Source organism: Diachasma alloeum, unplaced genomic scaffold (genome assembly GCF_001412515.2).
Source record: "Diachasma alloeum isolate Michigan unplaced genomic scaffold, Dall2.0 Dall_scaffold_00326, whole genome shotgun sequence".
Lineage (NCBI taxonomy): Eukaryota > Metazoa > Arthropoda > Insecta > Hymenoptera > Braconidae > Diachasma > Diachasma alloeum.
In genome coordinates, this window is record NW_021680465.1 from 345,876 (window position 1) to 369,870 (window position 23,995).

General features: G+C 37.8%; 1 protein-coding gene across 2 annotated transcripts in view; it reads left to right on the plus strand.

Moving 5' to 3' along the window:
• The window catches only part of LOC107040274 (AF4/FMR2 family member 4), a 106,240-nt gene that overhangs the window by 57,045 nt on the left and 25,200 nt on the right, over positions 1-23,995 (plus strand). For both annotated transcript variants that reach the window (XM_015260294.1, XM_015260295.1), the window contains exons 4-7: positions 5,905-6,432; positions 7,853-7,903; positions 13,122-13,217; positions 16,343-16,382. In XM_015260294.1, the coding sequence (XP_015115780.1) occupies positions 5,905-6,432; positions 7,853-7,903; positions 13,122-13,217; positions 16,343-16,382 (715 nt within the window). The remainder of the gene's footprint in view (positions 1-5,904; positions 6,433-7,852; positions 7,904-13,121; positions 13,218-16,342; positions 16,383-23,995) is intronic.

Genomic DNA, 23,995 nt, shown 5'->3' on the forward strand with positions numbered 1-23,995 from the left:
AGATCCGATCAATTAGCCCCTCATGTATAGATATTCCAAATTTTTATTTTTTTCCTCATTGAAGTAGTTTTGAAAAAAATTGCGAGCTAATAAAAAACATTTGCTAGTTAGGACTTTTTTTAAAATAAATTTTTGAAAAATCTCACCTGAAAAAAAAGGCGTTATCCCCCTCACTTCATTATTTCCAAACAATTTTATCACCAATCGGTAGCAAATTGTTTGAAGATTTTTGCGAGTTAAGAAAAAATCGTCAATGCACTCCTATTATTGTGTAAATTAACAATTCCAATTTCAACTGAAAACCAGAGTTGATGACTAGATTTTGTAGCAGAGATGTCAGACAAGATATGAATGTTTTTTTTGGCTCAAATGAAAGAGTGGGTCGAGAAATGACGTGCTAGAGCCTCTAAACATGACAAATGTCTCTAAAGATGATGTCTGTTTTCAATTGAACAGCAGGGTTGTGACATCATTGTCTAGGAGGACAATGAGGTCTAGGAGTATGTATAGATCATTGGGGTCTAGGAGTCTCCCCTGGTTCAAAACCATCTTTAGAGGTCCTAACACGCCATTTTTCGACCCGCTCTTTCGCTTGAGCTCAAAAAAACATTCATATCTTGTCTGACATCTTTGCTACAAACTCGGGTCTTCAACTCGGGTTTTCAGTACAGTTCGAATGCAGTTCCGTGTATCAATTCAGCTCCCAGAATTATTCTCCAATTACCCCGATAAAATCATAAATCCCACTAAAACCTCTACCAAACCCTTGACCCCAAAAACCAATCCTCATAATAAATTAATATCAAATTAATTATATGAAACTCCCACCCACAGGGGCTGTAATTTGTTCAATTGGATAGACTAAACAACCAGTGAATTTTGGGAGGGGTTGAGAGCTATAGTGTCAGTTGGCAGAGTTGAACACGCGAAATCGCCGCCATTCCCTCCACCCACTCGTGTGCCCATTGCCACCACCATCACCCTACCCTTTCCCCCCAAACCTAACCCATAGACACGCGTTGTGTTCACTCACACACAAACAGGCTCAGCACACACGTTTGACTAGCGTATGGAGCTCTGCCAAGGGGCACGATTAATTAATCCCTCTGGCCCATCTGGCTCCTTCACGGTATATGTATGTGTGTTTGTATCCATTGTGTGTATTTATGTGTGACATCGATGCCTTCCATTTACTCCACCCGACCAAACGTACACGTAATAAACACTACAAGTTGACTCCGATAAATCCGAAATAACTGGTTGATTAAGAGGTTTTTTTCGAGATTTTTGTGTGTCGGTTGGGTACGTAATGCTTTCACTGGGAATTATTTTGGTTTGGGGGTGGACTGGAGGATTTCATGAAGGAGTAACAAAGGGCTTTCTTTCAATTCACTTTCAATTGTGGAGTAGCTCAATGATAATTGAATGAATGCAAGCTGAAATGTGCTATTTATTTATCATCTATTAAAGACATTGCAGAATGCAATGATGATATTATCACCGGATTATGCATGAAGACTTTCCGTTCATAATCAGAAAAATCATGAGTTTATCGAAACTTGGCGAGTGAATGCATGAATGCCTTTGACTCGAATAAATAAAAAAAAAATTGTTGATTCCGAAAATAATGTTTTCTTTGGGAGTTATTTTGTTGTGGGGGATTTCATCATGGAGGAGTAACAAAGAGCTCTTCAGTTCACTCTGACAGACTTTTATACTTTTTTCGAGGTTCAAGCTGTAATAGATTTAAATTATGGAGTAGTTCATTGATAGTAAAGTGATAATGTTGAACAGTTTTCGGGGTCATAGGGGGCATAAAGATAACGTGCAATGTTTCATTCGTCGGCAAATGCCAGACATTTTTATTTGACTGTGCGTCATTCAAAATTACTGTTGATGAAACATTCCAGATTGATTTCAGAATTGAATGGCTAAAGGCTATAATTTGTTGATTGCTTCTCATTAATCGGAAACATTCCAGAATGTTTGTAGAACACTAATGATGATATTGTCACTGGATTATGCACGAAGACTTTCGCTTCATAATCAGAGAATTCACGAGTTCATCAAAACTACGCGAGCCAATGATCGCTGAGAATGCCTTTATTAATCATCGCATAATGCGAACAAATAGTTCTCTCGCTATTCACAGCTTCCAAGAATACCCTGAAATACGTTAACACACAATAATTCAACGTCACGCTGAAATTACTGATTAACACCCTCAAAATAATCACTCATTTGTTTAAAATGTATAAAGACTGAAGTATGTTGTTGACGCTAACCATTTTACCTCCCATCCTGTAGCGCGTGAGATGAGTCGTCCGGTCTATTTTCAGTACAACTGTGGTCTAAATACGTATTTTCCAACGGTTTTGTGTGCACATTCAATCGCATCAATAATACTGACTAACGAAATGCGTGAACGGAATTCACTCGTTGGTCATTAACGTTTTGAGGGATTTGGTTACACCTTTGTTTCGTAGGATCTTAATGTGATATTCAATATTGGAAAAAAATTGAAATTTCATAGAGTGTTTGTTACATAGTAAATTCCAACAGAGTGAAATTCAATTCTATTACAAATCAAAAATATCAATAAAATTTAAAATCTTTGAGTTGCAGGAAAATTCACCATTTAAGAATTCATTTACCGGAAATCGCTTAAATTCTATTAATTTCCATGCATTAATTGAACTGAAATTTATAGTTTCCATTGATTTTTCAGTAAATTTTTAAATTTTCAATAACGAAATTTCTTGAAATTTCGGTGGATTTAATGTAATAAAAATTTTCAAGAAATGTAGTGAAAATTGGGAGAATTGAGTGAAAAAGTTCCGTCTAATCATCAGTTTTTCAAAAATATCTCTTAGAAAAATAATAATAACAGGGAAATAATTTAAGCTTTTTCGTGTAGAGATTTATAAAGATGTAGGCAGACGGCCCTCAGGCTCACAAGACGATGAAAAAAACAAACCCTCAGCGACTGTTAGCGCGCCCGATCGAGCGCCATTTTTTCATTCTCTCAGGATTCATTTTTCCCCGGTCTCCATCCTTTCGACCATTTTTTTCTACTCACTATTCTCATCCCTTGCACGCTTTTTTTTCGTCTGAATGTCTGGAGGTTACGCAAAGGTATATATATATACTTATGAGAAAAAAACTCGGGAGGACAGTGCGCAAAGGAAGAAAATGTCTGGGTTTGAGATATAATCGCAGATGAGTGGATCGACGCATTTTCCATCTCTCTCGAGTCCAGGGCTCTTCGTTCATTCCTCTTTAACTTTGGAATGATTAGTACTTTCAAACATTCTGACGACATTCTCCTTTAACCCATTCACTCGTACCCAGTGGGATTCTCGGGGAAGTTGGAGGAGTCGCAAGTGGGGAAAAAGGAGGAATGAAAGAGGAAAAAGATTCTTGAGATTATTTCGAGAGAGATGAAGGGGAGATTTTTTTTATGGGATCGCTGGAAAACCATGTGGTATTTTAATTTATTGGTACTTGGGTTATGTTGTTTATAATCATTTTATACATTTTTTAAATAACTCTTGCATTCCTGTCATGAACACTTGAAACATTTTGACTGAAATTTCCGGTACACTTCTTAGAAATTTTCGTAAAGCTTTTCACTGGAATTTCAAGGAATTTCGCCATTGAAAATTCACAATGTGACGAAAAAATTAATGAAAACTAAATTTCTGTTTTCTGTTTACCACATATTCTTGAATTTTCCGTCAAAATTGAAATTTAATCATTTCCATTACAATTTTATTCTAACAATAAACGGCAATGCCGAAATACCGGAATTCTCTTTCATTCACGAAAAGAAAGAAAACCAAACAGAATAAAAATTCATATAAATCCAAAAAACGCGAGAAAACGGGAAATAAAAGGGGGAAAAAAATCTTGATCTCTCGCCATTTAATATTCTCCCACTCCCCTGAAACTCGTGAATTTCCCTCGACGAGGCAGAATGCGAGAATTTCGCATGCACCAGAAGAGCCAACAAGCCCGAGTGTGGGTGAACGAGAGACGTCCAGGAGGGAAAAGTAGAATGAGTGCATACACAGTGATACTGGTGGAGTCGGGGCTTGACGCTGGAAGATGCGAGACACGTACATTTTAAAATGGAAAGCCCGAGAAACGATGGCACGTACGCCCTTACACTCGGTCTCGTTCTCCGCGCTCATACCTCCCTCCAACAGCCGACAATATATTCAACCCTTCCAATCTCCGGAAATGACGAAATAAAAATAAATATCTTCATTTTTTTATTCCTCAATTACATTTATTAAATTACTTTATTTTTTCGGTTTTCCATTTTTCGATTCCTAAGAGGAAATGAAAACGAATTTCGAAGGCCTTCACTTTGTTCCCTATTTCGATTGTTGGATAATATTTGAGTTATCTAAAAAAAATGAGAAAATTACTTTTTCAGAAGAAAAACAAAATTTCCCAAAGTTCAACCAATTTCCATCACTCATCCCCAAAATTCATTCACAGACAATACAAAAAGAAATTAATTATATCATCTGATCAATAAAAAATCAATACGTGTTATTCGCGATTGAAAAGCATTGAATAACCGAGCGAAAAACCTCCAATTATCACCGCATTGAAAATGACTTCTCACGTTTCCCCTTTCAGCCAAAAATATCAGTGAAATTCTCCACGCACAATGTGGTCGAGATACACACCGAGCACGAACAAATCGAGCGTTTGAGCCCGCTAATGAAACGCTAATTGACCCTACCGATCGTGTTGGCGAGCAATCCCCACCTACCGTCACTTTAAAACCAGCCCTCGCTTCACTTTACATACTTCTCACTCGGTTAACACACAGCCGAGCACACAACCGCCCCCTCCCATGCGAGTGATAAAGACAGAGGTAGAACCTTCCGGGACCTTGACTCGCGCGTGATTAATTACGACGTTGTATTTCACTGGTGATCGGTACGGCGAGGGGAGGGGGCGGCTCTCTTTAGCCAAAGGGAAGACGATTTAATACACACAGAAAGACATGTGGGTTTGCAACTCCAGTGGTGAGTGAAATTGGCCCTTTGCGAAGCCCACGTCACTCAGCCCACAGCTAATGATTACTCAACACTTAAACAACAATCTTAAACTGAAAAACCTCGGAAATGAGGTAAGAGTTGTCACTCCAGCCATTGTGTATAATGGAGAATGAGAGGCCTATGGTTTAGTTTGGTGTTTGCAATTGGTCGTGTCGAAAGAGAGCGGTAAATGGTGAAGGTGAAGTTAGGCGAGGTCGTGACGGACGTGAAAACCCTGACCTGGTCATATCCCTCCCTTCCCGCCCACACCTTCCATCCTTCTCTCAGTCCTCACGCACACACACACATATGGAAGTGGAATGATATTACGCGGCTGTCGTTTTGGAGGCCCCGGGACATGACGAAGAATCCGCCATCCGTTGATGATTCTTTGTCGGTTCCGAATGGTCGTCATAATTGCCAACAGTTCCACTTGTTTTCACTCGGGCCATTGTTAGGGTATCGAAGTTTGATGAGGATATTCAACAAATTATGAATAATTGAGCAAGCAGTGCGGAATATATTCTGTTAGAGCGACTTCCTGTTAGCAGTACAGAAAAGAACCGAACCAGTCCAATTAAAACAATCTGATACAATCAATCTGATTCATGTGAATATTATGATAATTTTGTGTGATATAATAAGCTCGATTCTTCTGGTCGCATATTGAATCGTCCGGTTGAATAGCAAATGCTAACAGTATTTGAGATTAATCCTCGGAGGAATTTCCCTCTAAATATAATGTCACGAATCCGTTGGGGTTTTCCAATAGTATCAGGTCATAGTTAACTTAAATTATTGATCTATCCATTAAGTGAAATTGAAACATTCCAAAAACCTGTTGCAGGTTAATCCTGACGCGCAAGATCGTGCCACCCAGCAGATCCAGTCAAAATTGGGCAATTACTCGCGCGTGAAGCACCTACTGGTCGAGCCTCAGATGCTCTTCGGTGTTGTTGATGTACCACCGAGTCCAGCGCCAGCATCAGGTGCACCACCGCGATTACAAAGTAGAAATAATTGTCCAAATTCACCGTCAACCCAGGAATTCAAGAAACCCGGTTGCAATGGTCCACGGGGTGCATCATCAACCAGTCACACATCACAAAGAGGTGGTTTTGTTAAACCAGCTGATGGTAAGCCACCCTATGGTGGACGCGGTGGTTATCCAGGCCAACCAGTTAAACATGGTGGTAATAGCAATGATCACAGAAGCCACGGTATTATACCAGCAAAGGGACCACCACTTGGGACTGGTGGCAATTCAGCCGGAAACAGCTCTGGCCCTGCCTCTTCCGGTAACTGTCCTCCTTTGACTGGTAACACGAGAATTCACGCTGCTGGATCCAGGCCTGCCAAGCTGCCCATTGATAATGTGAGTATTTTCTATTATTGTTGGGTTGAAGAGGCATGACTAGAGAATTTTCTAGTTAGGATGGGAAGAATTATCGCGGTAGTTGATTTTGAAGGTAGTGAATACTTCGAAGACTGAAGCCAATTGAAAGATTCTTTAGACGTCATTGAACATTTTTGAATTCACGGTTTCCTGCTGCTCAAGAATTTGGAATTTCATGCAATTTGCCAGGGAAATATGAGATTTCTTCAATTTCTCTCTCTCCCCCCCTCCCCCCAAATCGAATTCAATGAACGAGAATGATCAAGAATGATATCATAGTAATTATTGGTTGTATTAAACTCACACGAATCATTTGACAATTTTTTCTTATTCTCAAGAATTTTTCAATTCGCTTCCATCGAGAAAAGCTTGTGGCAAATTTTTTTTTATCGTAAAAATCAGTTCTTCTGCTATGATTTGTCGTACCGAAATGAATTTTCTTCATTTGACGAACAAAAAAATTTTCATAAGGACCTTTATTTTAAAAAATTTACTCACTTGAAGAAATGCAGCAAATGATGTTTTCAGTCATAAAGAATTTGATATATTCTCAGTTACAGTGGAAAGAATAATGAGATTTTACAAGAGTTTAAACAATAATTTTACATAAAATGATCATGTTTATTGTCAAATCAGGACTAAGTGTAGTGATTGTGATTTGACAATAAATTAGTATTCTTTAAACATTTCCAACATTCCATTCTCAATTATCCAACCAAACTCTTTATCACTGTTTCCCTTCATTAAATGATTCGGAAACGTTATCACTGTGCTGATTAGTTCAATGTAACGATGAAGAGGAGTTTCAGTCAAGCGATAAACACTGGTTGAGCCCTCATTGCGCGACTCCTTTGTACCAGTCTTTTGATCAGATAACAGCAGAATGCTAAATAGGATTCACTCCATCAATTATTGAAACTGTTTATTTGGCTCTTTCACCTCCTGTTGCAAGAAAATGTTGTAAATTATCGCTCTGTAGTACAACTCCAGTCCCAATTACCGATGATACATGTAACAAGGAGTTGAGATGAGAATTAAAATTCAGAGTATGCTGATTTAAATACTTGTTTGTGGATGAAGTGGAAATGAAGGGTTTAATGAGAAATGAGTTGGACAGGTTGTAATCTCGTTGATCGGAGAGCGATGCATGGAGTCTATTCCTTATCTCAATCTAATATTTCTGCAATTTCCGATGCTTCGAACTTCCTGACTGACTGGGAGGATGTTCGCATCAAATTCTTATTGTTTTTGCCTCATTGAGGGTGATTAAACACGCAAATAAATAGATATTTCAGTGGATCATCCCCACATGACTCACAAACATCTCCATGCATCTGCAATTAATTAAGACTTGACTCATTAGAATGATAATTTTCATTAATTTTTTTTTCCATTACAGGGAATGAGACACGATCTCAATGATAGTGCCGACCTCGAGAATATTCTCAAGGTGAGTACGAAAAATATTATTTGAATATTAAATGATATTCAGTTGAGTAAATAACACATCCTCCCGAGACACTACGTAAATCCCTCAAGGCGATGTGATACTCCTGTGATAAAACAATTGCATGATCTAATGGAGCCTCAAATTGTCCCTGAACGGATTGTTGGACTGTAAATACAATAGATGCGCTTATTGATCCAAAAGAGAGACCACCGACTTGTCTCTCACCACTGGGCGATGAGTCACGCATGTAATTTTCAGTATCCCCCGGTGTTGTTACATGCTCGTAGCACTGTGTTCTCTCCGGTGGCTTTTGCCTAGTCCTCCATGGCAACTGTGTCCCTATGATTCATCTCGACGTGTGCTTTTATCCGTATGCATAACATGGACCCTATCTGTGACACATCGGTTGAATTTTTGCGGGGATTTTTAGTGGTTAGAGTGCGGACAAGATGCGCTGAGAAAACATTTTAGTAAAAATTACCACTTTTTTTAGTGAAGTTTGAGGATAGCCAAGGTCTTTGGATATTTTTTCTCCAGTGAAAAGGTTCTCTAGTTTTGCAATCGAACGGCGGAGCTTTCATTTGGGCCCCATTTTACAATGATTTTATTATTTACACTCTTATTACTTAAATTTTGAATCGTTAGAAAACATTTTTCAAATCTGGAAAACAAATTAGGAAAATTAATTTTGGGGAAAGATTGACGAAATAATTGAAAAATTAAATTTTTGTGAAAGATATTAAATTTTTTTCATCAAGTTGGTTCATTTTCCTCAAGTAAATCCGTTCTACTCCATCAGGTATTTTTACGTGGAACATATAGTTCATCTTCAGAGCTAAATTTTTCTCTCATTTTACACTGTTAGAAAAAAATCGAAATTTCGTGGAATAAATAATAAAATTTCAGATTTCAATGAAAATTCGATGGAATTCCAATTTTTTTAGGATTCGGAAGACAATGTGAATATTCAATAACAAATTACGCTGGATTTTCAAGTAATTCAACATTCGAGGATGTATTTGTTTGATTATCACTGATTTCTATTAATTTTAAAAGATAATTGACCTGAAATTTATAGTTTCCATTGATTTTTCCATGAAATTTTGAATTTTCAAGGACGAAAATCCTTGAAATGTCAGTGTAACCGTAGTATATGATAAAAATATCCAAAACTGTCCCCGAAAATTATTCAAAAATTGTACCAGTGTGACGATTCGCAATTGGAAAAACCCATGACTCTTAATCTCCCCAATTTATTGAGAACTTTTAGTCTCTCGTAGTGAGAAAGAAGAATGGTTGGAAGGGTATTGTGCAGTTGAAAATGAGTCGGCGGGTGGTGGTTATAGTGGTAGTAGGTGGAGACAAGAGGAATATCGTGGACGCGCGGCTGCGCTCCCTCTGCTTGCACGGACGCACACTCGGCCGAGCATGGAATGAATTATTCTCACGGCTTGGCCCGTGGGAAAATACGAGTTGCGCCCGGTAGGCATCGTAAATGCTACTGCTAATTGCCATCGTGGATAGAGCCCCAAACTACCGCTATCCTCTTTGCCAAAATTTTCAGTATCAAATGTCGTTCGTTATCACAATTACACGCTATTTTATTGTGAACAGATGTGATGGGTTAACTGATGCTCTGAGGTGGTGGACATCGTCGAGGGGGATTAAGGATATCCTATCTCATTTGTAATTTGATTACAAGTCATTTAAATTATATGTTGCACAGAATTATAATTTTTTCAAACAGTCGTTGTTCATAAAGAAATAATTGAAAGTGTTCAAACTTTTGGAAACTTAATTTTTTTAGGCATAAAATCGATTGTTTACAAATTATTTCAATCTTTCGCCAAAAATAAATTTTCTAATTTATTTCCATATCAATATTCAAATTCAAACCTGAAATGTTTAAATAATAAAGTCAATGTAAAATGAAACTTAGGGTCAAATGAAAGCTCTGATGTTCGACGAAAAAACTAGAAAAGCATTTCACTGAAGAAAAAATAGCCAAAGTACTCGGATACCCTTAAAGTGTCAGGACGTCACATTGTTGACGTTTGGAGTCAATTCTTCACATCGAACGCATGAGAAATATTTCTCTGCACCCCAGTGTAATTGTCTGATCGTCGAAATGCTCTCATTCAATTCTTCCTTTCGAGAGAAGTCAACCACTCATCACTCGTCGCGTAAAAATAATAGGCCAGCAAAAAAAAACCGACAAAAAAGTTGTCCCGACAAACAGGCTCGTCACAGGTGTGAGAATCTGGGCCGACTCTATTTCTACTCACCATTGTGGCTGCATCGACAGAGTGGAGGATCGATTGTGTCACAAAATCCCGTGCGCGCTAAAGACTCTTGAGATGACGAGTGAGAGTGTACGTGATGTTTTAGTGCTTACGCAATTGGAATTAATCCGCATAACAGTTTGTTGGAGAGAGAGCAAAAAATAATTCGCCTCTCGACAGATAAAAATGATTGCAAAAGCGAGAAATGGATTGAATTGAAAATAAAAAAATCCCGGTGTAGGCAGCCCTCTGAAAATTGTTACACTTTTGAGAATCCATTACGCGTACGGGGGAGCCCCAAGGGCCGCTCTTTACCCGAGTGCCTCGAGTGGTTGAGGTTGACGAGACCAACGTTCTTCATACCCCTCTTCTGATGCTCCACCGCACGGCAAGGATGATGATGATGATGATGATGATCGTGATGATGAGAGGGGTGGGGAAGTGAGCACCTACGCGCGACTAGACCGCTTGTCCAGTAACGGGTTTTCGCTTCTTCACGTGCTCGGCATAATTATTCGCTTGGTTATAGTCACCTGCCTGAGCACGTGTACAGGTGGTGCGTTGCACGCCTTATATCAATTTAACCACATCTGACTGTATCGTTTTTACGGTATTATGGCTTTCGTTATCATGCCGAGTTTTTATGTAACTCTTGTCGGTGTCTGGAGGTTTTTCCCGGTGAAAAATTCCCCGAAAATTTTTTTCCCAAGAAAACTTCCCCAATTGCCGCAAGAAAGAAACTCATGGGCAATTTCCCTGGGAAATATTAAATCAGACACATTTGTGATTATTTCGGATTAAGAATTGCATGGCAGTGAATTTAAAATTGACATATGAACATTGGAATTGAAGAAAAACCACTTTTTTCATCAAGTTTTTCATTTTCATCTCATTTAGCGTTTTTTGAAAAAAAAACTCCAAGTAAACCCACATGGAATAAATGAGGAATGAAAATTAATTTGAAAGGGAAGAATTCCTCGAGGGAAAATTTCCGGGAATTTTTTAATGGGAAAAAACCCCGGCCACGAGTCTTATCTTTGGATTTTGCATAAACGATCAATCACTATGAGGAAAACAATGGAATTTTTTAAACAGTTGACTAGTTCTCAGGAGAGTGACATTGAATCCGATTTAGAAGAAAAAAAGCTTTTGCAGTGGGAGTGAGACAGAAATTTCACAATTTGATTGAATTTTCATTTTTTTTTAATTTCCCTGAATTTTCGTTATTTCTATTAATTTTCATTGAATAATTGAGCGGGAATTTACAGTTTTCATCGATTTTCCCCGAAATTTAGAATTTTCAATGACAAATTTCCCTGAACTTCAACTGTACCAGAAAATTTCACACAAAAATTTTCAACCCTGATGCTCACTCTGCCTCCAATGCTCCACGAAAAACGCCCGCATTGCCTCCAAAGCCTTCTGCAGAAGCATTCAAAACAATTTTCCTCTCATCTCCATCGATACCTTTCAGAATATAAAAACCACACCCTCTGAAGAACCAAACTATCAGTATAAATATCCCCAGGATTACCCTGAAAATACTCAATTACCAATACTTGAAAGAATCCCCTCACAGCATCAATATTTGCCATCCAGCCAAAGGGCCAGAGCAAGACAAAGCCCGGCGAAAGAGAAAATAGACCATTTTTTCTCTCCCTTTCTCTCCACGGATAGGGATCATAAAGTTGTTCAGACCTTCGCAACGTAGCAAGGCTTTTGCCTGGGTTGGAAAAGTAGTTACGAGATTCCCCCTTCAGACTATTCTATATACCCATATACTCTCTCCACTTTGAGCCATACCATAGCCAACCCCGAGACGGTAGCCCCAGCGTTGGGCTTGTAGCCGTGGCAAATCGATAAGTCGATGGATGGTGCGCGGCATACGCGCGGCCAAAAGGGTATCGCACCTTGGTATCTCCACTTACAGCGTCTTGTTGTGACAACCATGCTAAAACATCGTATTTTACCCCTCCGATAGACACCGCTTGTACCTTTGTAACCCAAGTCCATTCATTTTCTGATCAATGACAATTGACAATCTTCACTAGTTAATCTTCACTTTGCTATTTCGCTTTCACCTCCCCTCATTTTCACTCTCTCACCGCTCCCCCCTCCCCCCCTCTCGCCCTTTGTCTATACGATGATAATCTGTTATACGTATTATTTTATTGCACCTCATTTGTTCGAAACTGAGGGACACGAGGGTGCTGCGCTCAGCGCACTAACCCGTATAACAATGTACCTCAACACCTTTTCATGGATCCTCACCCTCGCGCGTCTCACCTTCCTCTACTATTTGCATAATTCGAGAAACCGCAAACTACATAACTCACGGGTTGATGTACTTGAGAGGTGTACAGTTGTATTCTGGTTTTATTTTTTTGAGAGGATTGAAGTTTACAAGAAAAAGTTTAGAGATGTATCCGGAATTTCCAGGATTTTACCCATAACTTTCCGATATTTATCATTATTGAACAAATCTTTCCAGTCAATTCGGAAAGATTTAATTTGTCTTTACGGTCACAAATCAGCAAAAACAAGAAGTTATAATTAAAACAAGTGGGAAAGTGCTCTTCTATTGCATATGGTATAGTTAGTTCTACTAATAAATTAGAAAATATACTTTCAAATGGTTATTTTGTACATAATACACGAATTTTATTTATACATATTTGAATTTGAAACATCACATTTAAAAAACAGTGAAATTAATTCAACATTCAAGTCATTTTGGTGTTTAATATTCATGTTTAATTGAAGACTTCGAGTGATTTGTGAAATTTCTTTCTGAATTTTACGTAAAACGAAAAATTTAATGAGCATTTTCTTTCTCAATTGACGTCAATTCCAATTTTTTGTCAAGAATGAGGAGAATTTAGGGTTTCTTCCGAATGTTTAGGTGTACTCTCATGGTTTATCTTCTTCTGTTGCAGGAAATGACGATGCCGCCCACACCTCTGACGGCAATCGCACAGACTCCCAGGAAAGAAACCGAGTCTAAGTTTACATTTAATCCGGTTCTTGCTAAGGTATGTAATTGTTGGGTATTGCTTGGGCTGTTGGTCAGAGAAAACAATCGCTTCAATTGAGGATATCACCTCTGACCTTTAGAACGTTTTTCTTCATTCGAAGATGATTCTTACATTATTAGTTGGGAAATTAACTGCACTATTGGGAAATTTTTCCAGCAGTTTCGAAATTATTGTTCTTAATTGCTCAATATATTCGAATTCTGTGAACGATTTGATCTTAAATTGGAAAACAAACTTACAATTTATTGCGAAAGATACATTTTTTTTTTAAATAAATTCTTCGAATATTTGCAAAACTACTGGGATCCAAAATGTCATCTTCGATCGAACGAACAAATTTTCTACTCTGAAATGCGTATTCTCCGACTAACGGTCATCTTCAAAGAAGTACAGTTAAATGATTGACATTCATCACCTCATAAACCTGATAACAATTCCGCATCGAGATAGACGTAGAAATCCCCTGAGAATCCTCTCCAAGTGGTTCAATGGCACATCTGAAACCTAAAAACCTCTCCTGCAATGCACGGAAAAAATATAAAATTATTTTTTGCTATGGGAACATAATAATCGAGGACACACTCAAAAATTTATATCGAGAAAAAAGTTGAGAAAAAATTACCAAACGAGTCAAGTACACTGAGAGGAATTTCAATGGTAATTTCAACTACAAGGGAATTGCCAAAAAAATAATAGTTACGGTAACAATAAACATTGTCGATTCAACTATTACATTAAAGTGAAAATCACATCATAATGTTGATGACACTATTTGACATAGTAAATCGAACGATGAATCCTAGTTTAATCTACAACGTTTATTGTTACTGTAAATATAATTTCTTTGACAATTCCCTTGTAGTTAAGATGACAATTGAAATTTTTCTCAGTGTAATCGAAGAGCGGAATTCATTTCTAGGTCTTTTTTTTTCATTCTAAACGTGAGGGCAATTCCGTCTGTCCCCATGTCCTCTACATCGAAGCAGATGTTTTTTTTTAACGACCAAATCGTAAGAAATTCTCTGCAAAACATATTTTTTATTGAATTAAAATTTCGCTCTCCGATTACCTCTTGCATAGGAAAATATACCGCGATTTTCTAGACCATTTTATCCGACTTTTCTCTCCGCATACTCTTCAACATAGTAAAAATTGAGAGTCTGTATTGTAGAAAGTGGTGGCATAGCAGTAAAATTTAATTTGCTGTGAGTAACAATTCAGTTCAAATAAATCAAATTTTCAGGTTTTTCCGTTATGGCCCTCGATTACTATGTTTACATCGTAATTTTTAATTTTATATTCTCCCCGTATACTGAAATCAAGATGAATAAATCAGGAATGAGCATGAGCTTCCTGCCCCGACCCCCGAATTCATCGGAGATAAATAATATTATGTTCAATGAAAATGCTCTCGGTATATTTTCGATGGCGGTAAAATTCGTTCCACTTGGCTGGCTCTCAAGAAATTTGTACGATGCGGAAGATAGAGTAAGAGAGAAAAGAAGAGAGAGGACTAATTTTTTTTTCTAACGTGAGGGGGAAGAGACGCATTGTGGATAGGATGAGCCGAAGTCCCCGTGGAAATAAGGATCGTAAAGGCACGAGTTAACTCGGTCTCGCACCTCTGGAGCGCGTGGATGCGCCGCGTAAATTTCTCCAGTTCATTTATACCCGTCTCTCTTGTTTAAAAAAGCAAAGGCTCCCCGATGAAATGTTCTTTGGTCTCTCTGCCATCGCAAGTGGAGGACGCGTTGGAAATAAATGTAAAACGTAAAGAGGGATAAGCACTTCCGCGCGATAAATTTTCATCCCCCTTTGGTGGATGTACACAGGGAGCCCACCAAAGCCACCAAGTGGCCTGTCGCATTTCCATTTTTTTTTCGAGGGGATGGGTCGGGGGATGAACCGCACAGTCGTTTAAAAATGAAAGGAAAAAACGGGGAAAAAATATCGTGACTTCCAGTGCGAATTAGTGAACGCAGATTTTTAATGGCGAGGGGTGGAGGGATAAACCGAGTTTAATTAAGGCAAAGCCCGAAGAAATAAAAGAAATGAATAGCAAGTCGCGAAATTATAGCCGGGGTTATTCTCTGGGTAATATTCACTGGCTGTTTTATTCCATCGCGCAATCTTTGTTTTTCTGTTGTGTATATTCAATGAATTCTTTACTGCATAATTTGAGATAAAGGATGAAAGTTGGAGATGTTAAGGAATTTAAGGTTCAGTTGACCTCCTAGTTGAGGATTATATTTAAATGGTGAAGACGTTGAATGATACGGGGGTTATGTGATGAGGATCATTTGCATTTCATTTGAAATTCAGTGTTTAAAGGTGATTTCAGCGGAGATTGTGCATTGGGTATTGTTGGACATGTGCGGAGACTGTCAAATCGAATCCTTCGGGGGATAGTAGCCAAGTTCATAATTAAAGTTCATGTGAATACATGTTTTGGTAATGAGGGAAACCTTGTAGGGGCATTTTTTGGCTCTTGGCATTACATAATCTCTGGAAGGCATTGAGGAAATCAAAATAATTTATACACCGAAGTGTGAAGTAGTATAAACGTCTTTCATTCATGGTTTTGATAGAGTAAAGTCGCAATGTGAATATTATCGGCCATTGGTTTGGGCAATGCGTCACTGAACATAAACTTGAATCAATTTAAACATGAGTTCATTCAATTCCCTGCCGATGCACTTCAACTCGGCAACTTCTGTATGACAGGTTTGCTATATCTACTTGACCATGATGATTCACATAAATGTAAAATGGTTAATCATATTGAACGAATCATAAATCTCAATGCAAGAGGTTTTGTTCTCAACCCTTTGGGTTCAGTGAATTTTTTTTCGCACGTAATGAGGAAATTTCATGTGAAATTTCAGTTGATCATCTGAAATTCCCGCGTGAATTAAAGAAATTTTGCATCCGTGTAAAGTGCGTCGTGCTTCTCAGCCTCAACGAAATATGTTCTTGTCATTGTCCTTGGGCATAAAAACATGTGATATTGTCGTAGATAATTTGTAAAGCAGATATTACGATTTGTGCACGTTCATTCATGCACAACGTCATTATTCCTCTGGAAACATTAATTTCAGGAGTTGAAATTTTTTTTGTTACAGCTGACTGAAGTGCCACCAACGGACTCTTCCAAACCACCACGTGAGTTATGAAATAACATTAATAAATGATTACTCTCGATGCTCGAATAATCTCTGATCGTGTTATTTGAATTGTATGAATGCGCGTGGGTAGAATTTCATGAATTAACCATTTGCCTCTTGGTTGGGTCTATTATTGACTTAACGAGTCAAAGACTGGCGGTCAACCCACTCGTCTAACGAATTTCCAGTGTCTGCAAAATTTTTGTTCTAACGTATTCCGTGTTTCCCCGTAATTCGGGAGGGGAATGGGATGAGGGAATTCAACTTTGGGGTGAATTTTTTTTGAGATTGAGATCCAAACATTTGAGGAATTCCCTCACGAAATCTTTTTCAAAAAGTAAACTTCAAAATTGGTTAAATTTGATGTTGATTCGAGAGGAGAAGAAAATTATCTGCTTTTAATTATCAATTTTTTTACATTGACAGATAGAATTTTTAAAAAATTCAGTTCAATTCTTCCCGTTTTTTAATTTAATGCAATATTTGTTCTTAAAATAGAAACTTAAATTTTTTTCTAAATGACAAAAACGTCGTGAATTAAAAATTGAATATCGACCCCCTGAAATCACCTCCATTTTCCCCTGCAACATGAATCTCTCTCTATCAAACTATTTCAACGAAAATTCAGCGTCCTCCGTTCTCCATTTACCTCTTGGGTTCCATGCCAAGAGTCCCAGCCACTTAATATTCAATCGTTCTACTATCTCACTTCCTCACCACGTTCCATGGTGGTTCGATCGAATTCCTAGCCCTTTCAACTCGTCGAGATGAAGCCCAGCGGCTCCCTCTGAATAAACGAATCCGATAAATTAATATCACCGATGGGGATAACTCAAACTGATATTCCATTCTCCGCGGATTCCTCAATGTCGCATTTTATCCTATAATTCGAACATGAAGTCACGTCAACTTTTAATTTAATCATTTTTATCGTGAGCTGCCATTCGTATTATAAGGGCTGAGTGACAAGCCTTTTCTTTATGCAAAAAGAAAATGATTGCAGTTCCACTGCAATTTCAAGGAATTTCGTAATTGAAAATTCACGCTTTAGTGACAAACTAATTGGAAAGTTCAGTTTAATTATTCATATTATAACATTATTGAGTGACACTGCCACTGAAATTTCAAGCAAGTTCAACATTGAAAATTAACGGAAACTGTTTATTTTAATTCAATAATTCTATGAAAATTTGAGTAAGTTGGCGAGCTTTCGTCTTCCCCCATTGAATTTTCATTGAAATTGGAAATTTGATTTCATTTGAGCCCCATTTGACCTCAAGTTTCCAGACATCTTACAATTATTTTATTATTTAAACTACAGGTTCGAATTGGAATCTCGATATTAAACCGTTAGAAAACATTTTAAAAATATGAGGAATACTTCATAAACAATTAATTTTCCACCATAAAAATCATTTCTTCGGAATCGTAACAAATTTATTAATCTTTAATTATTTATTTATAAACAATGAATGTTTAAAAAAATAATAACTCTGTTTAAAATGTAATTTTAATAACGCTGAATATTCATGATTTTCTTCAAATTTCTCTCACGCAATTTAATTCACGAATTTGACGATTGAAAACGGTCGAATCTATATTGTGGCCTGCAACAAACTGTAAAACATACGTGGACATCCTTGTTTTTGCAAAATTACCACTCCATTCAATCAAAACCTTTCAATTCCATCGATTCCCCCAAAAAATCATTATTTCCTCCACTGCCACGAGTTACTCCGCAATATCGAGTCTCAATAACCGTGGATTTGGCACTTTGTCAACCGAAACTCGAAAAGATGTTACCGGATCGACATGTCCCATTCAATCCCCCGTTATCTCCATCATTCACAAGTAACTTGCACCCCGGAAGATTCCATTTGTCCTCATGAAATCCTCATTCACCCTGGAATCTCCACTATTTTGTTTCTCTTCCAATACGTCACGGCAAAACAAATCGTCAAGCCCTGACCCACTGGCCCTCGAGCCCCATAAAAACCTATCCCGAAGGATAAACAAATCACCGGCACCTGGCAATTTGATAAGAAGAATCCCAAAGTGCATCAAGTGATTTGTGGTCCATCCTGTGATCCCTCCTGAGGATGGATGATCCCACCGCATTTCGCACTATTTGGAGGAGAGAATGAACGACTCAAGAAGCACTCTTTCGAATCGTCGGAAGTCACGAGTGGAGTGCACGAGAGTGGTCTGCTGTTGAAATTAAATATCGAATATCGATTCCAGAGTGAATCGAGAGGGGCGATGTAGAGGGGGTTGGGCGGGGAGGGGAGGGGGTTGTCTGAGTGAGAGAGAGAGAGAGAGAGCGGCAGACAGGTAGTTTTGGGAGAGGAGGATGTGGCGGGAGGGGGGTGTGTGGCCGACCTACTTGCCCGATCATGAACCTAACTACAACTCTACCCAGAGATATCGCCACGAGATACCGTGCCTCTGGGACTCGAGAGCCAACTTAACAAATTGCATTTGGGGGTTAATATAAACACGACAAAAAGCGAATTGCCGTAATTAAAATGAATTTGGGAGTGATTGATGGTAATTTGGGGGAGAGGAGTCAATCACGAGGTTGAAGAATTTGGAATTATTCAGGGATAATTAACGGAATTGAAGTTACATTTTAAAAGAAATTATTTATCTCAAAAGTTCTCGGTTTGTAAATGATTGAGGTTTTTAATGATTACTTCAAAATAATCATTAAAAACTGAAATGTTTTAATTATTTTATGAATTATCCTGGAAAAGGGCAAAGCGAAGAATTCACTTGACTTGAAAAAATAATTAAATTAGATAATTGAAATTTAGTAAGAAAAACTTCATTAGAGAATAGAAAAATGAAAAAATTAATCAACTTGATAGTCGGAAATTTAACATTTTACACTGCAATTAAATTTTGGTCGTGATCATCATAAATATCCGTAGAAGAATTCGAACTGTTGGCAGACAAAATAATTTTTTTTTCCCAAAACAAAATTGTCCCCTCGAAATTACCACGTTTTATTTCAGTGAAAACTTTCTTTTTTGTTCACAAGTAAATTGATTCACCCCGACAAAAGCTCTCTCCAGCTGAACCCCAATTTTTTCTCCCAGTGAGCCCCAAAGAATTAATTTGAGCGAAATTAATTTGAAATCACGACGCCAAACAGAAAAAAAAAAGCCTCGGAATAACCCATTGCATAAACTCGAAAGAAGGCGAAACAGATAAAGGTAGATGAGGGAAGTAAAAAGAAGATTACGGAAGGATGCAAAGTGGCGGAAATGCGAATATGTCTACAGCCACTCTAGTCAAGATCCCCCGGTTTTCCCTCAACGCATCCACCAAGGCAAGCAGGTCGAAGTTACTTAACGTGATTAAACCACCCTTGAGCCTCTGCTCTACTTGGCCTCCGGCTGGTTATACATCCGCATATAGCAACCCCCTCGGCACACGTCTGCATTTTCAATCCAGCCTGATGAATTATACGACTCGCACATGCTAATGACAGACTCGTCTCTTCCACCCCAAATCTTTTATTTATTTATTCATCATTTATTCTTCAATTTTTCCCACAATTTTTCCCTCAACTTGTTTTTATTTATGTTCTCGTGTCGTGAGCAATGAGTTACTCAACTTTTTCATATGAAAAAAAATGAAGGAAGGGAGCATTATTCACCGTCGAAGCGAGCAATTTGGTAAATTGTGAATATGAAAACGTCGGCTCGAGGATTCTAATTCATTAATACTCAATTGGAATTTTTGTATTGAAGAGGGAGGGGAGAATGGCTGAGAGCAGACGATCGATCGCAGCGTCCCAGGGTTACCCCATCGACACGAAATTGGAATAATTGAAAACGTTCGACTTGATTAACCCTTTTCCCAACCCTCCGGTCTCTCATGCATTGAATGCATCGTTTTTTCTTCATGTCTGCTCTATTTTATCGCTTTTTCACCATCAATCGAATCCTTTCGACCCTGTCCGTGGACTCTAATCCATCTCGGGGAGCATTCAGCACGATTTGAGATCAGAATTTCTCTCGTTCTTCGTCTCACAACTCCCCAATCGTCTTCCGTCACACACTTAAATGCATTCAATTGACAATTTAATCTATTTTCAATCGATAGAACGGAAATTTAAACACCAGATCAGAGGATTAGAAGTTTCTATTCAACATTTTCGTAAACAATCAGTCTAAACAATTTTCATTCATCATTTATTTCATTATTTATATATTTTATCATAAAATACGATTTTTTTTCGTAAATTATTAATGAACAATCAGTTAAAAAAATTTTCATCATTCATTTATAAATAAAATGACGTTTCAAAGGAGTAATTCTCCTAAATATAATTTTAATACCGTTGATTATCTAATGTGTCATTTAATTTATGGAATGAAATTAAATTTGATGGAATTTGCACTCGATTTATTCCCACGGACAATTTTCCGTGAGATTTAAGTGGTAAAATCTCAATAAATACGATCATGGCATTAATTTAATCATTCAGTCCTCCCATTTTTTGATAAAATTAACGAGACAAGATGTAAAGGGCTAATGCCTCGCGTCAACGCGGAAGTATTTACAGATAACGATTCCCCATCAGACGATAGTATTTTTCATCGAGGCCGGGGTAGGATCAACCCTCCTGGTGAATAACACGGTCATTATTATTATTATTAGGCAAAGAAGCCTGCGCGCGAGACCCGGTTCTTTTACGAGATTGTTATCGGTGACTCGAGTCTTTACGAGCATTCAACAATTATTACCGTTTCCCCCCTCTTCTTGCATCGCCCCTCTGTTATTCCATGTGGAAATGTTGTTAGACGGACTCTCGAGTCGCGTCGAAACCGGAACGTGGGAGACACTTTGTCTTTTATAGTCCCCCGGAAAGTTTTATATACATGCGAAAAATTATCCGGAGTAATATTGAAGTCAATAAAATAATTGTGAACGTTCGGATAAAATTTGTGAGAATTTCAGGTGGTGGGGATTGCGATTAGATGAGAATACAGTTGTTCTGAAGAATGACTATTGTAATTTTGACCTATTTTAGAGGAACAATTGCCTTTATTATAATTCAAGAAATGAAAATATGAAGATTGCTTTGAAAAATTCGAATTTTAAATTCATATTTTTGCTTCATTATTAAATTATTTCGATGGGTGATTTCGAAAGAAAAATTTAGGGTTGAGAATGAAATTAATTAATTGAATTAAATTGAATTAATTGAATTAAATTGAATTAATTAGAATTTAGAGTTGAATTTATAGCTGGGAAGTGTGATTAATAAAATCAACTCTGTTGTCTTCCGAAAATTGCAAAAAAGATTTAATAAAAATACTCTTGAGTGAAAAAAGTTGAAAACCCCCTGACCTTTCTGGAATCCTCTTTCGTCCATTGATAGAATTGATTTAATCTCGTCTTTGTACAATGATCCATAAGAGACCTATCGACAACACATTCCAACTCCACCACCGTTCACCTCCATTTTCTCCCCCAATGGGGATTTCACCCGTACCATCTCAAGAGCTTTTTAAATCTCTACAAAACTTTTCCAAGCCTCCGAAGCTTGTCACAACTTCTCTCCACTTTTTTCCTCTCTCATTTATTTCATTTCTACGTCGTCGTTCCCCTGAAAAATTCACATTTCCTCGGCCCCTCGACGGGAGTGAAAAATCGACGAGAAAAATGAGATTTATTTCCGCCTGTGTTGTGTCACAAATGAATACATTCAGTTGTCATAATCCTTCGAGGGAAAATTGTCATGTAAATGTTGGTAGTTCTTATTTTCCGTGAAATTTCATTCGTCCCTGACCTGCGGTGGGCCCTCCCTCACAGAAGGTTAACGACGAAGTTCAACTTGAGTCAGAAACTTCGTGACTCTTTACACACGTGTATGTGAGCACGCGACCCACTTGTAAGATCATCAAATCCCCCCTTCGCAGTATAAAATATTCCACTCATGAAAATTGCGAATAAAATCCCCAAAAAACGGGACAATAACCGCGAGGAAAGACAACTTATTCCGAAACAAAATTCATTATTCCAAAATAGTGAAATACTGGATGAAATATTCACGCGTATTTTATCCCCAAAACAATATTTATACAAATGGTATTCATACCGGATTTCGATAACACTCGCAGATTCCCCCAGATTCTGAATAATTCAAGAGTTTTATTTATAAAAAAACAATGGAACAAACAAAGCATTCTGTTATGCAATTCTCCCACCTACGGTATTCTCTCATCAAATCAGCCAAATTGTTCATCCATGAGTAATTAATGAATGACAGTGTCCCAATTTTCGAATCCCACCCATTGATTGATATGATATTGATAAATCATTGTGTAATATCAACAATAATTATTTTTAAATTAATGCATCTGCACTAATTTCGAGAATCTTGAACAATCTTCATGATTTATTTATTTTAAAAAATATTCAAAAACACTATTTTTTAAAACATGATTGTAATAACGTTGATTATGCAATTTAATAACAAGATTGACGGAATTTTCATTCAATTTGTTTTGACAAATGTGTAGTATCGATCCCAGGAATTAATATATCAACAATAATTCTCCCTAAACAAATACATGTATCCAATTATCTCATCTTGAGTTACTTCAGCCTCGAGAGCCCCTCCCTCGCGCTCCACTTCTCCAAACATGATCACGGGAAAAAAAGAAATCATAAATAAAAAATACATAAACGTGAAGGGAAAAACAGGTGCAGGAACCGGCTGGCGTGTGCCAGCCGTCGGATCTTGGCACCGGTCGGTTCTTGCGGACATCCTCAAGAAGCCCGAGCAAGCCCAACATGATCCGACACGTGCCCCAAAGCGCCTCAATCTCAGCCACAGCCCGAAACAGTTATAATTTTCGATTGCAACTGTGATTATTTTTTATTCCAGTAACTGATCAATTCATTCACTGATCAATTCGATTCAATAACTCGAGATTGGCTGAGTGAAATTCAACGATTTTTTTTTCATTTTGCAAACAAAAGGACTTTTTACAAATATTCCCTTCTTATAAATAAACATTAATTGTAAATTTTGGAATAGATTCCACAAAAAAGGGCCAATCAATTTGAGATATCTCAATATTATAAAAGTCCAAATTGACTTCTGGTTATAAAAATTTGGTACGAGAAATTAAGACTCCGAAATTAAGGGTTATGAGGGTCACAACGGTCAGATTAAGGGTTTAAATAAGTGTCACAAGGTTCAGAATGGGGATCACAAGGGTCGTGAAGGTCAGATTAAGGGTTATGTGGGTCAGATTAAAGTTCGCAAGATTAAGGTTCACAAGATTAAGGGTCACAACAGTGAGATTAAGGACCCAAATACCGATCACGAGGGTTATAATAGGTCACGAGGCAATAAGGGTCACAAGGGCTATAATGAGGGCCTGAATGAGGGTCATGAGCGTCAGATTAAGGGTCACAAGGGTTAGAATAAGGATCATAATGGTCACATGGGGTTGGCGAGCGAAAAATCATCCCTAAAATAAACAAAAACAATTTTACAGCAATGGTTGCTCCTCTATCCTTTCTTCCCTTGTCTAGGGCTGCCCTCATCGATTGACCCAGTTAGCCTCCTCCCTTGTCAAAAGATCC